We start from the raw sequence: 16,725 nt of genomic DNA, 5'->3' as shown, positions 1-16,725 counted from the left end.
TGCGGACGCTGCTTCCCGTGGCCCACGGGTGGACGTGGAGCCTCGTGCGGCCTCAGCCCTGGGGTGTATCCCACGTGCCGATGGAGCACCTGCCTTGTGCCAGGCGCTGAGGATTCCACCGTGTCAGAGGCGAGGAAATCCCATTCTGGTGTGGGATGTGCGAGACGAGACTGCAGAAGTGGGCAGAGGCAGGACTGGCGCAGTCCAAGCCGTGGCGTTTGAGAAAGACCGCGGGCTGCAGCGCGGCCCGTGGACGAGGCGCGGGACCTGCCGTTGACAGGCCGGACGGCAGTGGGACAGCGAGCTCACGGCGGTCAGGGCACGGACATTCGGGAGGGAGAGACCTGGCTTTTGATCCTGCCTCCCCCCTTACCGACCTTGTTAAACGTGACATTTCCCCGCCTGTGAAGTGGGTGTTAGTACTTGCCGCAGCCTGACGCGAGACGCGAGTGAGAACGTGTGGCAGGTACTCAGCGCAGAGCCTGGCACACGGGCATCACTCTGGTAGCTGCTAGTGGCACTACCCAGTGGGGACTCAGTCCTCACACGACAAGTCTTCCTTCTCCCCCTCCCGAGATTAGAACAGGTGAGAAAACCCTGAGGCCACTAAAAAAGGTCCAAGAAGCACAGAGGCAACGGCGGTCATCGCTGCGGTTCCGACGCGTTGCTTTGAGGCAGCAGCAAGGCGCTCATATTTTGCGCTGCAATAAATACCTCCATTCCTTACAAATAACGTTAAAACCTCAATCAACTAGAAACCTTGTTCCAGAACGCGGCTACACTCAACTTTCGGAAGAAAAAGGCAAATGACCAAAAAATAAATACAAGGATAATATTTATTTTTTAAAAATTCCAGGGGATGTCCCAGATCCGTAAACAGTTCCGTCTCTTGTACGTTCTGTAGCACCTTCAGTTACAATCCTTGTTCAGTGCAACGTACTTGAAAAGCCCTTGAAACGCCTCTAATGTCAAAAACCATGAACTTACTTACCTATTCCACACTTTAAGGTGGAAGTACTTTCCATAACGGTTACTACAGCTGGTTAATCTGCGCCTGCCAGTTAATCTGTAATTAACCAGAACGACACATTCCACAGATATTCCAGTTAACTGACATTTATGTCCATATGATGTTACCAGAGAAAAATTTCCCTTCTTCAGCGATTTTGAGACCTCTGCCACCGACACACATCACTACCTCCTTGAAAATATAAAATGAAGTACTATTTTAAATGAAATTTTTTGTCCTAGTTACTATTATTTAGAAAAAATTCTTTTTAAGCTGTTACTTAAAGAATTGTGATTTTTTTAACCATCTTCCCAAACTATGTGATAGATCTTAATTACACATAGGGTTGTTTTTTTTTTACAAGATAATCGTTTTCAAGGGAAAAAGATGATGTTATTTATATAAAAATTTTGCTTTATAAAAAAGTATATAAATGTTATTCTGCCAGGTATACTTCCTATCCCCTCCCAAAACGGCTATAACCTGTGACATGAAGGAGGTATAAACATGAAACATAGCTTACTTCCTGGGTAGAACTGTGTCGGTGACAGAAAGTACACTTTTCAGCAGGAGTGATGCTGCTGGAGATCTTTAAAATTTCAAAGTAGTTGTCAGAAAGGTTAGTATTTTATTCAGTTTCCTGTTGTGTTAGATTATCGCCACAATGTGGAACTGATGCCCGTGTCGCCAGTCACCATCTCAGTCTCGGGCATCCTCAGGACCATCCCCCGGACAGCTACCAGCAAGTGCAGTGGTGCACCTTGGTGATGAAGAATCCAGTCCTAGACTATACCTTTAGATCCTCTGTTTATATCACATTATTGTGAATTTGTACCAACTCCATTTATAGTTTAAAGCTGTACTATGTAACACATGACTATACTATTATAAAATATCCTTTTTTGTAAATGCATTGAAAATGTTCTTGGGCATTTATTAGGCCTGCTTCTGGAAATATTATGAATGCTAACAACCAGGTATCTCAAAACTCCAAATATAAGGTCAGTTTTCTTAATTTTCTGAAATCAGTTATTTGAATTAATAGGAATTCTGTAGGAATACTGACCCGTCTCATCTCATGTAATCTTCAAAACAGGTAAGCCTAGAAGTCCATCTCATCTAACCCTCACAACAGTTAAAACAACAACACAACCATCTGTCTAAAACAAGAATCTTTCAATTATAAAACTGTGGAAAGACCATGAGTCAGCTCATCTACGAAATTATACAAGATAAAGCTGAAACAGCTTTTTTAAGGTTACACCCAGTTCTCTTTTTCCCTAAGGTTATAAGAAAAAGGAAAATCTGCTTTTAAACCATGCAGAGATTTAAATCAATATTGTTCATCTCCTCTAAGAAACCAAAATGTTTCTTATCTCACAATTATAAATATTCATGACATTCAGACTATTTTTTGTGGCCAGTTTTATAGGCCTTTGAGACTAGACTGTATGGTACTCTTTAGCCAAGATGTATCAGAATGCTGGATTATGTATAAAATATGATTTCTGGTATCTGTCCATCTTCTATCGAAGTGCCGTTATTATTGCCCGGGGAACTAAAAAAGAAAAAAACAGTCTTGCCAGCAGCAGGTGCCTCATGCACGACTTTCTTCAATCCTTTTGTGCCATAGTGGGAATCTGGGCCCTAAATGAGAACAAAAGGTTCGTTAGTAATTTTCATTTAATAAGCACTCAATGTGGTGTTTTAATTAGGTTAATGATCTGTTGTATTTCATTACTGTTCTTGTATGAAATTTTATGCTATGTCACTTCATGAAAAATGGAATTTTTGCTACAAAACTAGTTAATGATTAAAAATAATGTAGAACTCTGCTTTTAGAGAACAGGGAAATGGTTTTAAGAAAATAATTATTTTATCTTCTGTCAAACATTCAATCTCCTACTCAAGCAAAGGGCTACTGCTTATAAAGAACCATGTCAGAGCAGAGCTATGCTGACAGGCACTTCTTTTCTCCAAGCAGTGGAATATTTCAGCTCCCAGCTTCCTTCTTTCCCTTCTTCCTGAAGGCTTTATTGTCTGTGACTCTCCGTTTCTATGGAGAACACACTCTCTGTAACATGGGAGAGGAAACCCACCAGTTCACCATCGAGAACATTCCGGAAGGCTCTTACTTTGAGTGTGGCGCATGCTGTGTAGCACACATTGGGCAGGATCTCTATAGGTTCTTTGAACATGACCCTGAATGTGTTAGCAGTCCCATCACAACTGAATCCGGTATCATTCTGTCCCAGGGTTTGTTTTTTTTCGTATTCAATGATCTGTAATTTTTCAAAGACAAGTTACACTTCAGCGAAATCAACTGAAGCAAAGTTTCACAGAAAAGCCCACGGAGCCCTTAGGAACAGGAGAGTGTAAGTCTTGTCTACTTCTCTCTAACCACCAGAGACGGCTGGAACACGTGGTTGGGGGCGGGCGGGGGGGGGGGGTGGAATGCCAGCTAACCTCGACTCGTCTGCAGGACACAGGGGCTTGCCCAGGAGACACCAACCCGGGGAACTGGTTTTTAGAACACCTGGATTTTAGATACCGAGGAAAACAGGCCTCTCCTCCTTGCTAGCCTGTGTCTTGCTGCTAGGAAATTCCCATAGCGTTTCCTATGTCTAAATGTTATTTACTGAAATTAAAATGACCTGAAATGCAGTATTCAGGTATGTAGATATTAAAAATGTGAAAACCCCATTTTTTCAATTTAGTTCCATAATCTGTGCCACGCCCTCAAGGAGCTTCCAGTCACTAGACACGTGTCCAGCGACAGTGCAGTGCAGAACTGGCAGTAAAAGAGCAATGCAGAAGAGGAGAATTTTATTTTGCCAGGAAGGAGTGAGAGTTGGAAGAGCTCCAGCCAGGGCCTCCCGGGTTACAAAGGTACAAAGGTCCATGCGAGGGAACATCACGTGCAGAGGCAGAGGCTCACAGACCTGCCTGTTCACATACAATAGGTAAAAACAGTAACAGTAAAATAGGCCAAATGCTGTGCCAGGTCCGGGCAGAGATCACCTCCGCAGGGACAGTGACTGGAGAAGACCACAAGGGGGCTCCCGGGGCGCTCTACCGGCCTGTTCCTTGATCTGGCTGCTGGCTACACAATGCACTCCACTTGTGAGAAGCGAGCCTTACGCACCATGTACAAATATCTGCACTTTTCTACATGTATATCACAGTTCAATAAAAAAAACTTAAATAAAAAATACAGCACAATGGTGTCCTGGGATAAAGTGGGGAGACCCAGGATTTGGCAAACCGCTACACTTCTGAGCTGCAGTTTTATTGTTTACTTTGGGGGAAACCTTGCTTTTTGCCTTCTTCCTCAGGCTGTTGGAAAAATCAAATTAGAAAATTCCAGCAATGGGGCGCCTGGGGGGCTTAGTCGGTTAAGTGTCCAACTCTTGGTTGTGGCTCAGGTCATGATCTCACAATTGTGAGTTCGAGCTCCGCGCCAGGCACTTATGGTACGGAGCCTGCCTGGGATTTTCTCTCTCCCCCTCTGAGCTGTCAGCACAGAGCCTGATGCGGGGCTTCAACTCAGGAACTGTGAGATCATGACCTAAGCCGAAGTCGGCCACTTAACCGACTGAGCCACCCAGGCACCCCACTAATGATGAAATCTGAACACAAAGTTCACCAAGGTTTTTGCTATTAAAAATAATATGTTAGGGGCGCCTGGGTGGCTCAGTCGGTTGAGCGTCCGACTTCAGCTCAGGTCATGATCTCACAGTCTGTGAGTTCGAGCCCCGGGTCAGGCTCTGCACTGACAGCTCAGAGCCTGGAGCCTGCTTCAGATTCTGTGTCTCCCTCTCTCTCTGCCCCTTCCCCGTTCATGCTCTGTCTCTCTCTGTCTCAAAAATAAATACAAACATTAAAATAAATAAAGTATTAACGTTTTAGAGAAGGCAGTGTTTTTCTATGGATAAAAGTTTGAAACAGTGTTTACTTCCTTTTCTATTCTTTGTGTTTTACTATAGAAGCACAGTATTGTATATGTACAGCTTGTAAATACAAGTCCAGCACAGACATGTTTCAAAAACGATTTTACTAACTGGGGTGGACTGTCAAAATAGTGGGAGAATACTGGTCTACTGAAGGGAATGAGAGAGGTATTTAACGTTCTGCCCGATTAAGAGCTGAGGTGGAACAGATCTAAAGACTAAGGCAGGGTATAGTCAGACGACTGGAAATCAGAAGGTGTTCACAGTAGTTTTGAAAAATTAGACAGCTTCAAGCCCTAGAGTTCAAAGTGCCAGGAAAAACAGCCTGCAGATGTTTTTAGACAGTCAATGCGCAGCAGAAGGGAGTGACGGAAGGGGTTTCCTGGAGAAGGGAGGCTCCTTGTGTGCTAATGCTTCTGTGAAGGACCCCAGGAGTCCCAATTCTCTGAAAGTGCTTTTCATCGGTTGTAAGACAGAACTCTCTAGGCCTTCTGATGCCTTTGATAACTATATTGAAATTTGACTTTGTCAAAATGAGATCTTACTATAAAATTACATTTGTTGTATTTCAAGACGATAAACAGTGAGGAAGAACTGTACCTGTATATTCACTTGATAATCCGTGGGTCCGTGGATAGATCCATACAAACCAAATCCGACTATAGAGATTCTTCTATTAACTGTGAACCTGAGAGAATGAAGCCAAATATAAAATAATATACATAATTCATTCAATATTCATAGTCTGAAGGCCTATAAAATTTTTAAGTGCTACCTGGAATAAATTTTGCTCATAAGGAAAACTGTCATAAATTTGATATCCTTGGAAGTGTCATCTGCTTACCAAAAAACTCTTTCTAGAAAAAATTTTAACTTAATGGGAACTTAAGTAGAAGTTGTCTTCTGTACTGTACATTTTTGAGAGTCAAAGGAAATTATTTAACCTAAATGCCCACTTTTGTTGTAATGACCATCTTAACGATGTCTTAGTCCAAATGTCTGCACGTCTTCATGATACAAAGGCCCAGAGCCCAGCAAGTCCAATCTGTAACAACTTACCAGTTCTATGAATACTTCCTAGGGGCCTGTCAGAGTTAAATACTGGGCACCACACTGCGCTTAGAGCCCAAAGGAGGACATGAATAATAAAAAAGTAAACAAAGGGATCAGTCAACAACCGTAGGTTGGGGTAAGAGTTGTGAGGGAAGCTGCTGTAACAGAACACTGGTGGTGCAGGGCTGGGGCCAGGCCCTAACTTACACAGATGGATCAGAATGAGGGTTCATACTAGAACAATCAGCAAGACCAGTTTGGTCATAGGAGCTAAGAAACAGACCCATCTTGCTCCACTTTACCAATGTAGGAAAACTGACCGAGAGTACAAACAGCATGAAAGATGTAATCAGAGACAATCCGTCACATCAAGCAGTCACCCTCCACATGTTCAGCAGCAACTTCGATGATCAATATTGTTACCGCCACGCCAAGTACTTCCTGTGCTGGGCGCTGCCCGGCCATCTTTTTACATGAATTATTTCCTTGAATCATTGTAATGGCTGGATAGACTAACACAGTGTTGTTCGTACCCCCGGTCTTTACAGTGGAGGCAACTGAGGTTTAGAGAAATTAACTTGCCTGGGGCAAGAAGTGTGGCGGGCCAAAGGGCCCGCACTCCCCCACCGCTATGCTAAAACTCCCAGCACAGGGCGAAGACCACCTTAACATTTTTTAAATATGTCATTTATAATATAGTTTTTCCTTATTTTAAAAAAGCAATATATTCTCTGTGGGGGTAAAAAAAGTAGAAATGCAGCTAATCAAATAAGGAACATTTAAAGCATCTCTAAATCCCATGTAGCTTTTGGTGCTTTCTCTTTTTAGACTTAGTTCTATTTTTTAGCAATGGGAAAATAGACTTGTTTTCTATGAACATGTTATTTACAAATCATCTCAGTTGTATGTATTGTATAAATACTTCTTTTTCATTTAAAAAGGTAAAAGATTACTACTGCTCCACTAGATCCGATTTCTCATTATTGGATAATCCAGGTTATTTGCAGTTTTTATTATGTGACAGTGCCATGAGGAACAATCTTGCAGCTAAATCACTTTGCAGAGCCTTAATTATGTCCTGAGAATAAATTCTTAGAATTGCTGAGGAAAATGAAAGGCGTGTTCTTAAGGCTTTAGATAAACATTATCAAACTGCTTTCCGGTGGAAGTGTTCACCCCACAGGGAACGAAGATCGTTTCTATCTGATGCTCAGCAATTGTATTTCTATGTCTTTGTGCCACTGACAAACTGATGACTGACAAATTCTATTCTTTTTTCTTGGATTATTAATGAGTTAAAACATTTGCTTGAATATTTACCGTCTACTGGATTTTCTCGTTAATAAAATACTCATGTTCTTTCCCCATTTTTCTCCGCTGCTGAGTGTCTCTTTCATGTGGATTGGAAAGACGTTATATAGCTATGCTCTGTCAGTAACTATCCATTATTGCAAGTGTCCTGTTTGTCATTTACTTATTAACTTCATGGTGGCTGTGGACACAAAAACTTTGGATTACCTGTAGTCGTATTATGACCCCTGCCAAGTGGAGAGAGGCCTATCTCCTCTGCATCACAGTCACGTGTTCTTTTTTTTTAATATTAAATAAATGGATACAAATATTGGCAGATGATATCAACAGGGAATCAAACTGTATTTTCCCAGTGGTTGATCCTTTCCTCATCTTCTAAGTTTCTCCCCTCATATTCTATGCTTATTTAGGTCAGTCTGCTTCCTGGACTCTGTACAGAGTGTTCCATACGGCACGAACTTACTTTAACTTTACAGTAGTCTTACATTTGATCCATACTGCTCTTTTAAAAAGAGAAAATTTACTCTTCCAGCTTAATTTTTGAGTAACTGGGCCAAGCCAATGCTTCCTGCCAAGAGCACGTCACTCCTGCAGGGAGCCGCAGTCCACGCACTTAGCTTGGCAAGACAATGGCTACAGGCAAGGTTCTCCGGTTCTCCGTGAAGGTGCTGTTCTGTCTGCTTCCTACGGAATCTATTCCTGTTCCTTTATGTTGTCACGATTGTAAGTGAGATCTTTTTTTTTACTTAATATTGTAACTGAAGATCTAAACGTGTTTAAATTGTATCTTTTTGTTGTGGCAAAATATGTAACAAAATGTAACATCTTAACCATTTTTAAGTGTGCAATTTAGTGGCACTGAGAACATTCACATCGCTATACAACCCTCACCACCATCCATCCGTCTCTGTAACTGAATTCTGAGGACATACAGGACCGTCACTGGGATTTGTATATACATTTCACAAATGGCCACTATTCTCTTTTATTGGTTCTAATAGATTTTTACTGATCCTGAGGTCATCGGGATGGATGAACTGTTCTCAAAAAGAGTCCCAGCCCCACGGAGACCATGCTCTGTTTCCCACAAAGGCTCAGGGGTTCCAGTGGCAGCAAGATTTACTGCAATGATCAGGACGGTCTCTGAAAACAAAGAATCCCAGCCAATTTTCAAGTGTCCTGTCGGAATTCATGTAGGTGAAAAACCTGTTTATAACTACAAGAGCTCAACCTAAGTCCACTTTATTGACAAACTACAGCTTTCGGCATTGTTAGAAAGCAAGATTGCTCCTGCAGACAGGGTGTGCCTTCCGTCTGAGCACAGGAAGGAATTAAAGGATTACACTCAACCCCCAGTTCTCCTTGCAGAGCAAGGGTCCCCGAGTCTTCAGCATCGCACAGTGTTTCAGCACAAACCAATAATTTTTATGGCAATTTTAATATTCAGTGACTTTTACAAGATGTTACTACCATATAAATAAAGGAAATATTATACAGCCAGTCCTCACTATTTGTAGTAATTATATTCTATAAAGTTGCCACAGATACTAAACCATTGCTCCTACGGGGAACATGTGTACACACGTACCCACACCCCCCCCCCCCACATGGGTTGTAACCTTAAATCCCCCAAACAACTCATCCTCGGAGGTTCCATCCTATTTTACAAAAGAGAAAACAGGAGTCCAGAAGTGTTAAGTGACTCGCCTGAGGCCACACCCAACAGGTGCAGGGTTAGGGGCCAGCTGCCCAAACGGCCCCAGGGCCAGTGTCTGGCTCTACACTGCGCTGCCCCCTGCTGTCTCCGTTTCCTCAGGAGGGGGTCACCTGTGCGACCTCAAATAGGAACATACCTCCGGGCAACTCAGGTCTGTGATAAGGAAGCGCTGCAAGTATTGATTTGGGAGTACAGAGAAGTTTTAGTGAGCAGGCGAGCTGCAAATCTGGAAACTAAACAAACAGGATTGACTGTACTGTTTTATTTGAAACCTTTAAAAAAAATGACATCACTGGCAGCAACGCTGCTCACGCTTTTTGACACGTTAACATAATACACCTGCCCCGGCAGCCTGTGTGGCACGCACACGGGTGCTTCCGGCTGCCTCCTGGTGTCCTGCTCAAGCATCTACGTACTGAAGGACGGGTTTTATTTCATCTCCGTTACGTTTACTGCTCCGTTACATTAGAGCTAGGTCATTATGTTGACCAAAAACAATGCGTGAGGGATACAGTCTATGAATTTCACCAGGTTACTAAAGAGGGAGTACAAAATGTTTTATTATAAAAAAGGGAAAAGTGGTACTAATGTAGATAATGTCATCAGCAAATTCTGAAAAAGACTTCTTCCCTTCCAATACTCAGGGTTCTAATTTCTTTATCCTTCGTGACGGCGTCACCCAGAATTCTAAGAATGTTGCTGAAGTACAACGGTGCTGGCCAGCATCCCTATCCTGAGGTTTCAACAGCGAATCACGTTCAAGATCTTCTAGACCTAGTCTATTAGTAGTTACATCTGGAATGAAGGTGAAATTTTATCAAGTCTTTCTGATATCCACTGCAACAATCAAATCGCTTTTCTTCTTTCATCTGCTGCTGTGGTGAATATATATTAATACATTTTTCAATCTTCAAATAAACCCTGTTTGCTCAGTTATTATTTTTCTGAGGTATTGCTAGATTTAAGACACTGATACCTTACGTAGAAGTTGTTCTTCTCTGTAAATGAGACTGATCTAGAAACTTTCTTGTTTTATCAAACTCCTGTATAAGGATTATGCTTCTTTCAATAATGAACCAAGAAGTATTTTCTTCTTTTAATGCTCAAGGACCTGTTCCTTGAAGGTTTGATAAAACTCACCTGTAAAAACCACCTTGTGAAGGGACAGTTCTTTGATAACTTTTAATTCCTTCCATTGGTAACTGGTCTAGTCAGGCTTTCCTCTTCAGTCAATTTTGATAATTTATATTTGCCTATAAAATGATCCATTCCATCAAGATGTTCAATTTATTAGCACAGAGTAAACTCAGAATTAAAATAAAAACTGCCTTAGTATATGATTATATTCCCATTATTATTTCCAAATGTATGTTTTCTTTCTTTACTATCTCTGCCAGAAGTTTATTTATTTTATTGCTCTTTTTAAAGAACCAACTTATGGATTTCTTAATTCTATTTTTAACTCATTAATTACGAGATTTATTTCTCTTTTCTATTGTTCTTTTGGCTATTCGTTTTTTAGCTACTTGAGTTGAATGCTTAAATCATTTATTTCTACTCTAGTTTATTTAGTAAAAGTAGATCATTGTTACTGTTTCTTTGTGTGACACTTTGGCCTCATCTCATAAATTTTCATATAGGATATTCTCATTGTGAGTAATTATTAAATAGCCCACAAATGCATTTTAAATTTCCATTTTAACCCAACGTTTCTGAGTTCTCGCCCTCAGAGTTGTTTTTTAACAAGCTTGTTATTAGCTCCTAGCTTTATACTAAAGTGCTATTATAAATAAGTAAAAATCCAAAACGTATTATTTTATGGAAACTGAAACATTCTATTTTGACATCTGGCCTAAAGAAAACAAGGCAGGGCAAAGATAAATTCCTCAACAGGATTATATACACACGTCTCAAGATTCTAGATTTTTCACTCTTTTATAACCGTACATAGAACTATCTCCCGTGCAATATCTTTGCAAACAAAAAGCTCACATTAAACACAGTAGAAGCAAGTGTTTGATTAATGAAGGTGTAGACCCTGCTCTCCAGCAGTAGAGATCCAAACAGAATCCGTGCTGTGGAAAACCCCAGCCGGCCCTCTCTAAGTTCACTTGTTTCCTGAGAGATCCCCTCACTCCCAGTGCAGCGAAGACACTGCTGTATCTTCCTGACTCTGGACTCCTGTAGTAACTCAGAAATATACTAAACAAAGCAGAAAATAAAACGTGGTCAACTGTCTCCCACGACATGAGGACAAAAGAAAAATGCTAGGTGCGGCCCCACGTCACCCCCGCGCCTGCAACGCGACAGACACCTGATTCGGTCGCTCGTGCCGCTGTAGCCCCAGCGGCTCTCCACTTGCTGGAACCTACGGATACAGCACTCCTTTCCTCGCAGGCAGCACCTTGGCCGGTCGATGTATTCCACTCGGGGCTTAGGATTGACCGTAAAATGGAGAAAGAGATTTACCACCTCCCGATCTGACAAAATTCCGGACTGGGCAGGACCTGCAGAAATAAAAATCTGACCTTAGTAAAACCGACTGGATTTCAATCCCTAACTTTGTAACTCTCCAAACGAAGTGAATTCAAATCCGGAAGAGGTAAAGTAACGATGAGGCAGAAAATTTTGAGCATGTATTTAATTGTAAGGATTTCAAAATCCATTTGAAGTTAACCTAATAGGTCCTAAGTGTGAAAACCGTTAGTAAATAAATCAAAGCTTAGATGAAACTCTGAAATCGCAGAAGGATCTCTGGATTTTTCTATCCATCCACCCCCTCTGTGCACCACGGACACCTGTTCACCAGGAAGAAGAGTCATTCCCTACGGGGGCAATGCTCACGTGGTAGCCAGAGCTCTCACTACCTCTCTACACCCCACCTAGAGGGGGAAACACATGGGATGGTGCTTGCTTCCGGCGTTCAGAAATCAGCAGAGGGCAGAAGCTAAGACTGGATGAGCTGTGCAAGCAGCACGTCACGTATGTTACAGCGTTCCCATTCACTGCTTCTGAAAAAGCCCGTTCAGTTCAAATTTATCCAGGAATAAATGCCACTCCTAATAAAAAGATGCCAGATCCCTTACAAGACTGGTAAAAGCAATCTAAATAAGAGACTGCACAACACCAGAAATTTGGTTTAGAAGTCCTAAATTCAGACAGTACTGTAAAACCCCCTGATTTTAAACATTAGATTAATCTATCAACCTGCCAGACCTGGCCCCAACAGTGATTTGCAGCCTCTGGATGAGGAAAGAGTGTAAAAAAGGAAGAAAGAAAAAAAAAAAACAACAACAACTAAAAACTTAAAACCTGCATTTTAGTAAAAAGAACAGAACTGGGAGTGCTAATATCAACAGAGATGGGGATGAACCCATGTGACTTTCTCAGAATGACAAGGACTAACATAACACAAAAGAATTAAAATGTTCCAGGTGAGTAAAAACGATAAAAAGCAGGGACACACATACAGGTCACAAGTGTTCCTGAAGAACTAATATAAGAAATAGGACGCAGGGGCGCCTGGGTGGCTCACTCGGTTAAACGTCCAACTTGGGCTCGGGTCATGATCTTGTGGTCCGTGGGTTTGAGCCCCGCGTCGGGCTCTGCACTGACAGCTCGGAGCCTGGAGTCTGTTTTGGATTCTGTGTCTCCCTCTCTCTGCCCCTCCCCCACTCACGCTCACTCAAGAATAAACAAACATTAAAAAGAAAATTAAAATTAAAAGATGATGTAATAATTCAAAACTATAATAAAACTTCCTTAGTTGAAAAAAGAAGTCTTCAGATCAGGAAACTGTTCTCAGATATGAGCCATATACCTACTGCAAGAAAGTAATCAGATACGACCTAGTATGACCTAGAACCAGGCCCACCACAGTTGTGTCACCGTCACGTGTTGTGTGTGTGTGTGACCAGTCACCAAGTGGTCTGCAAAGGTTGAAAGGAATAACACACCACTGTAACCTTCTTATCTCCAATAGGGATGAGCAGTAAGTATTGTTTTATTGTGAAATGGAGAATTAAGAAAACTGAGGGGGGAAAAATAAACACAGAATTTCTAATTTCCAAATCTAGACAGGGAAAAAAAAAAAGCAAACATACTCAACAGCAAAATAGATAAAGGGAATTCTCCATAAAAACATTTTTAAAAGCACAATACAGAGGCAATATAGGGAAAAGAATACGCCTAACAGCAAAAGAAACATTATTTGACTACATAAAAATACTAAGGAGTGTGGTCTGTAGGATGGAATCACCTACATCACAGAACAACTATGGATGAAATACATAAAATAGCTATTTTTAAGTTGACAACAGCTGAGGCAGTCAGTGTTTGAGAAGGGAAATGTGTTGAGATGAAGCCATATATTTGTCACTATTTCTCCCCCTTGGGATATTTGCTGATCTGCTTCACAGGGCATAAATGCCAAACAGAAACAGGCAACCTAGAAATCATGTAATCCTCACTGGACTGAGGAGACAAACACTGGAATTTAAAGCTACCAAAGCAGCCAGACAACAATGCTGCAGAAAGTGGGTAAGAGAGGTAAGACCAACATTTTCTGCACAATTTCTCCAGGAAGTGTTTGCTGATTCCTAAGCTATGATAAGCAAGGGAAAATTATGAGACCAAGAAACCAAGCAGAAAGAAACTGCTAAGAAACTAAAGATTTAACAGAAATTTCAGGGGTCTTAAAATGCTGGGGGGAGAAGTCCCCAAATATTTGAAAATTTGGCTATCATGGGTCATAAAGAAAAATCACCATGAAAACGAGAGAGTATTTTTTATCGAATGATAATGAAAATACATATCAAAACTTGTGAAGTGAAGGGCACCTGGGTGGCCCAGTCGGTAAGCGTCTGATGTCGGCTCAGGTCATGACCTCGCGGTCCGTGATTCGAGCCCTGCACTGGGCTCTGTGCTGACAGCTCTGCTTTGGATTCTGTGTCTCTCTCTCTCTGCCCCTCCCTTGCTTGCACTCTGTCCATCTTTCTCTCTCAAAGATAAAAATAAACATTCAATAAAAAAAAGAAAGGAAAAAAAGCCCCACAAAGACTGACAAAATAATCCCCAGCAAACTAAAATCAAATGAAGGAGATAATAAAAAAGCAGAAGTTAATGGAATGGAAAACATACATACAATAGAAAATATTAATAAAGCCAGAAGTTGGTTCTTAGAAAAAATTAATAAAATGTATAAACCACTAGGCAAGGCTGATCAAAGAAGATACAATCTACCGATATCAGAAATGAGTATGGGAGGGGCTGGTAAGGGCTCAGTCTGTTAAGCATCCAACTCTTGATTTCGCCTCAGGTCATGATCTCACTGTTCCTGAGTTTGAGCCCACTTGGGCTCCAGGCTGCCAGTGTGGAGCCTGCTTGGGATTCTCTCTCTCCCTCCGCCCCTCTGCCGCTTGCTCTTGTGCTTGCTCTAAAATAAATAAACTTAAAAAAAAAAAAAAAAAAAAAAAAAAAAAAAAAAAGGAAAGAAATGAATATAGGGACACAGTTTAGACTCCACAGATATAGAGATAATAAAAAGATATTGTAACATTCATGTTAAAAAAATTAACATGGCAACGGTTACAAACCGTTACAACGGTTACAAAAAGAAATAGTGCTATGCTACTCTATCTAAGAAATTGAATCTCTAATTAAAAACCTTCCACAGGGGCACCTGGCTCACTCAGTAGTGTGCAACTCTTGGTCTTGGGGTTGTGAGTTTGAGCCCCATGTTGGATGTAGAGATTACTTTAAAAAATTAAAAAAAAAAAAAGATCTATTAAAAATGTTCCATAAAGTAAACTCTGGATCCAGATAACTTCACTGGCAAATTTTCCTAAACATTTAAGAAAAAACACAACACCAATCTTACACAATCTCTTGAACACTGAAAAAAACAAGCATTTGTTAAGTTTTGGATGAGACCAGCATAAATTTGGTAATCCACATCTGACAATTACAAGAAAGGAAAATTATAGACTAATTTCTCTCATGAAATAGTCATAAAAATATTTTAAAATTTAGCAAATTGGATCTGGTAACATAGGATAAAGCGTTGACAACTAAGTCTACCTTACATAAGAAATCCAAAATAGGTTTAATTTGGGAAATCAGTCTAGTTCACCAAGTTAAGAAAATAAAGCAAGGAGCATCTCTCTACTTGCGAGATGGGATGCTGCCCAATTATGAACCGCTTAGTAAGGCCAATTACAAATAAGAAAGAAAAAGAAAATAAAGGGGAAAACTACTGTATCATGACAAGATGAAGAGAAGTATTTGATAAAATTCATTATAAAACTCTTAGCAGACTAGAAACAGAGGGAAACTTGCTTAATCCAATACGAGGCACCTACAAAACATTTACAGCAAGCCTACTCTGGGGAAATAGTAAAGCTTTGTGTGTAACACTGGAATGAGACGAGATGTTCGCTACCAGCACTGCTATTCACTAATATGCCAGAGGTCCTAGACCACATAATAAAGCAAGAAAAAGAAATAAAATGTCTAAGGATTAGACAGGAAGAAGGAGAATTATTACTGTTTGCAGTGGCATGATTGTACATGTAGACTATGTACAGTGACCTACAAATAAATTATTAGAATCAGTGAATTTAGCAAGTTCACTAGATACAAGGTCAATATAGAAAAATCAACTGTATTTCTATCAGTGAACAATTGATTATAACATGGAAATTTTAAAGACAATCATTTACAATAGCATTTAAAAAATGAAATATCTAGGGGCGCCTAGGTGGCTCAGTCGGTTAAATGTCCAACTTCAGCTCAGGTCACGGTTTCACAGTCTGTGAGTTCAAGCTCTGCATCGGGCTCTGTGCTGACAGCTCAGAGCCTGGAGCCTGCTTCGGATTCTGTGTCTCCCTCTCTCTCTGCCCCTCCCCTGCTCATGCTCTGTCTCTCTCTGTAAAAACAACAACAAAAAAAACAAAACAAAAAAATGAAATATCTAGGGGCGCCTGGGTGGCTCAGTTGGTTAAACGTCCGACTTCAGCTCAGGTCATGATGTCACGGCTTGTGGGTTCGAGCCCCGCATCGGGCTCTGTGCTGACAGCTCGGAGCCTGGAGCCTGCTTCGAATTCTGTGTCTCCCTCTCTCTCTGACCCTCCCCAACTCGTGCTCTCTCTCTCTCAAAAACATTAAAAAAAATAATTAAAAAAAAAAAAGTATCTAGGTTAGAATAAACCTCCCCAAAAGCATACAAGACCTCTACCAGAAAACTCAAAATATTACTAAAAGAGATTTTAAAAGACTTAGATAAATGTTGATGGATTGAAAGACTCAATATTACAAAAATGCCATTTATCCCCACACCAATCTAAGTTCCAATCAAAATATGATAATTTGCGGGGTGGGGGGTGCGGGGGAGAGGTAGAAATTGACAAGGTGATTAAAAAATTTACTTATATGTGGGGCACCTGGGTAGCTCAGTCTGTTAAGCATCCGATTCTTGGTTTCAGCTCAGGTCATGATCTCATGGTTTGTGGGTTTGAGCCCCGCGTCAGGCAGGCTCTGCTGCCAGTGTGGAGCCTGCCTGGGATTCTCTTTCCTTCTCTCTCAAAAAATAAATAAACTTTAAAAAATACATTAATATGAAAATGCAAAAGACCAAAAATAGCCAAGATAATCTTGAAGAAGAACAAAGCTGGGGAGTTTTCACTATC

At 41.0% G+C, this 16,725-nt stretch overlaps 1 protein-coding gene across 2 annotated transcripts in view; it reads right to left on the bottom strand.

Annotated features, from left to right (window-relative positions):
• Positions 1-818: 818 nt before the first annotated feature.
• BTBD1 (BTB domain containing 1) overlaps positions 819-16,725 on the bottom strand; it is a 42,072-nt gene continuing 26,165 nt past the window's right edge. The window contains exons 5-9 of one of the 2 annotated variants that reach the window (XR_006218339.1): positions 11,355-11,547; positions 5,560-5,647; positions 3,145-3,291; positions 1,533-2,656; positions 819-1,201 (exon numbers count right to left, since the gene is read on the bottom strand). Coding sequence is in view for 1 of the 2 variants with exons in the window: in XM_042987946.1 (XP_042843880.1) it covers positions 2,498-2,656; positions 3,145-3,291; positions 5,560-5,647; positions 11,355-11,547 (587 nt within the window). In the remaining variant the exon portion in view is untranslated. Of the gene's footprint in view, positions 2,657-3,144; positions 3,292-5,559; positions 5,648-11,354; positions 11,548-16,725 lie in introns of both variants that reach the window. The other variant, XM_042987946.1, reaches the window with a different exon arrangement.

The sequence above is a fragment of the Panthera tigris genome, chromosome B3 (assembly GCF_018350195.1).
Source record: "Panthera tigris isolate Pti1 chromosome B3, P.tigris_Pti1_mat1.1, whole genome shotgun sequence".
Lineage (NCBI taxonomy): Eukaryota > Metazoa > Chordata > Mammalia > Carnivora > Felidae > Panthera > Panthera tigris.
This window is presented reverse-complemented; position numbering and strand designations above follow the sequence as displayed.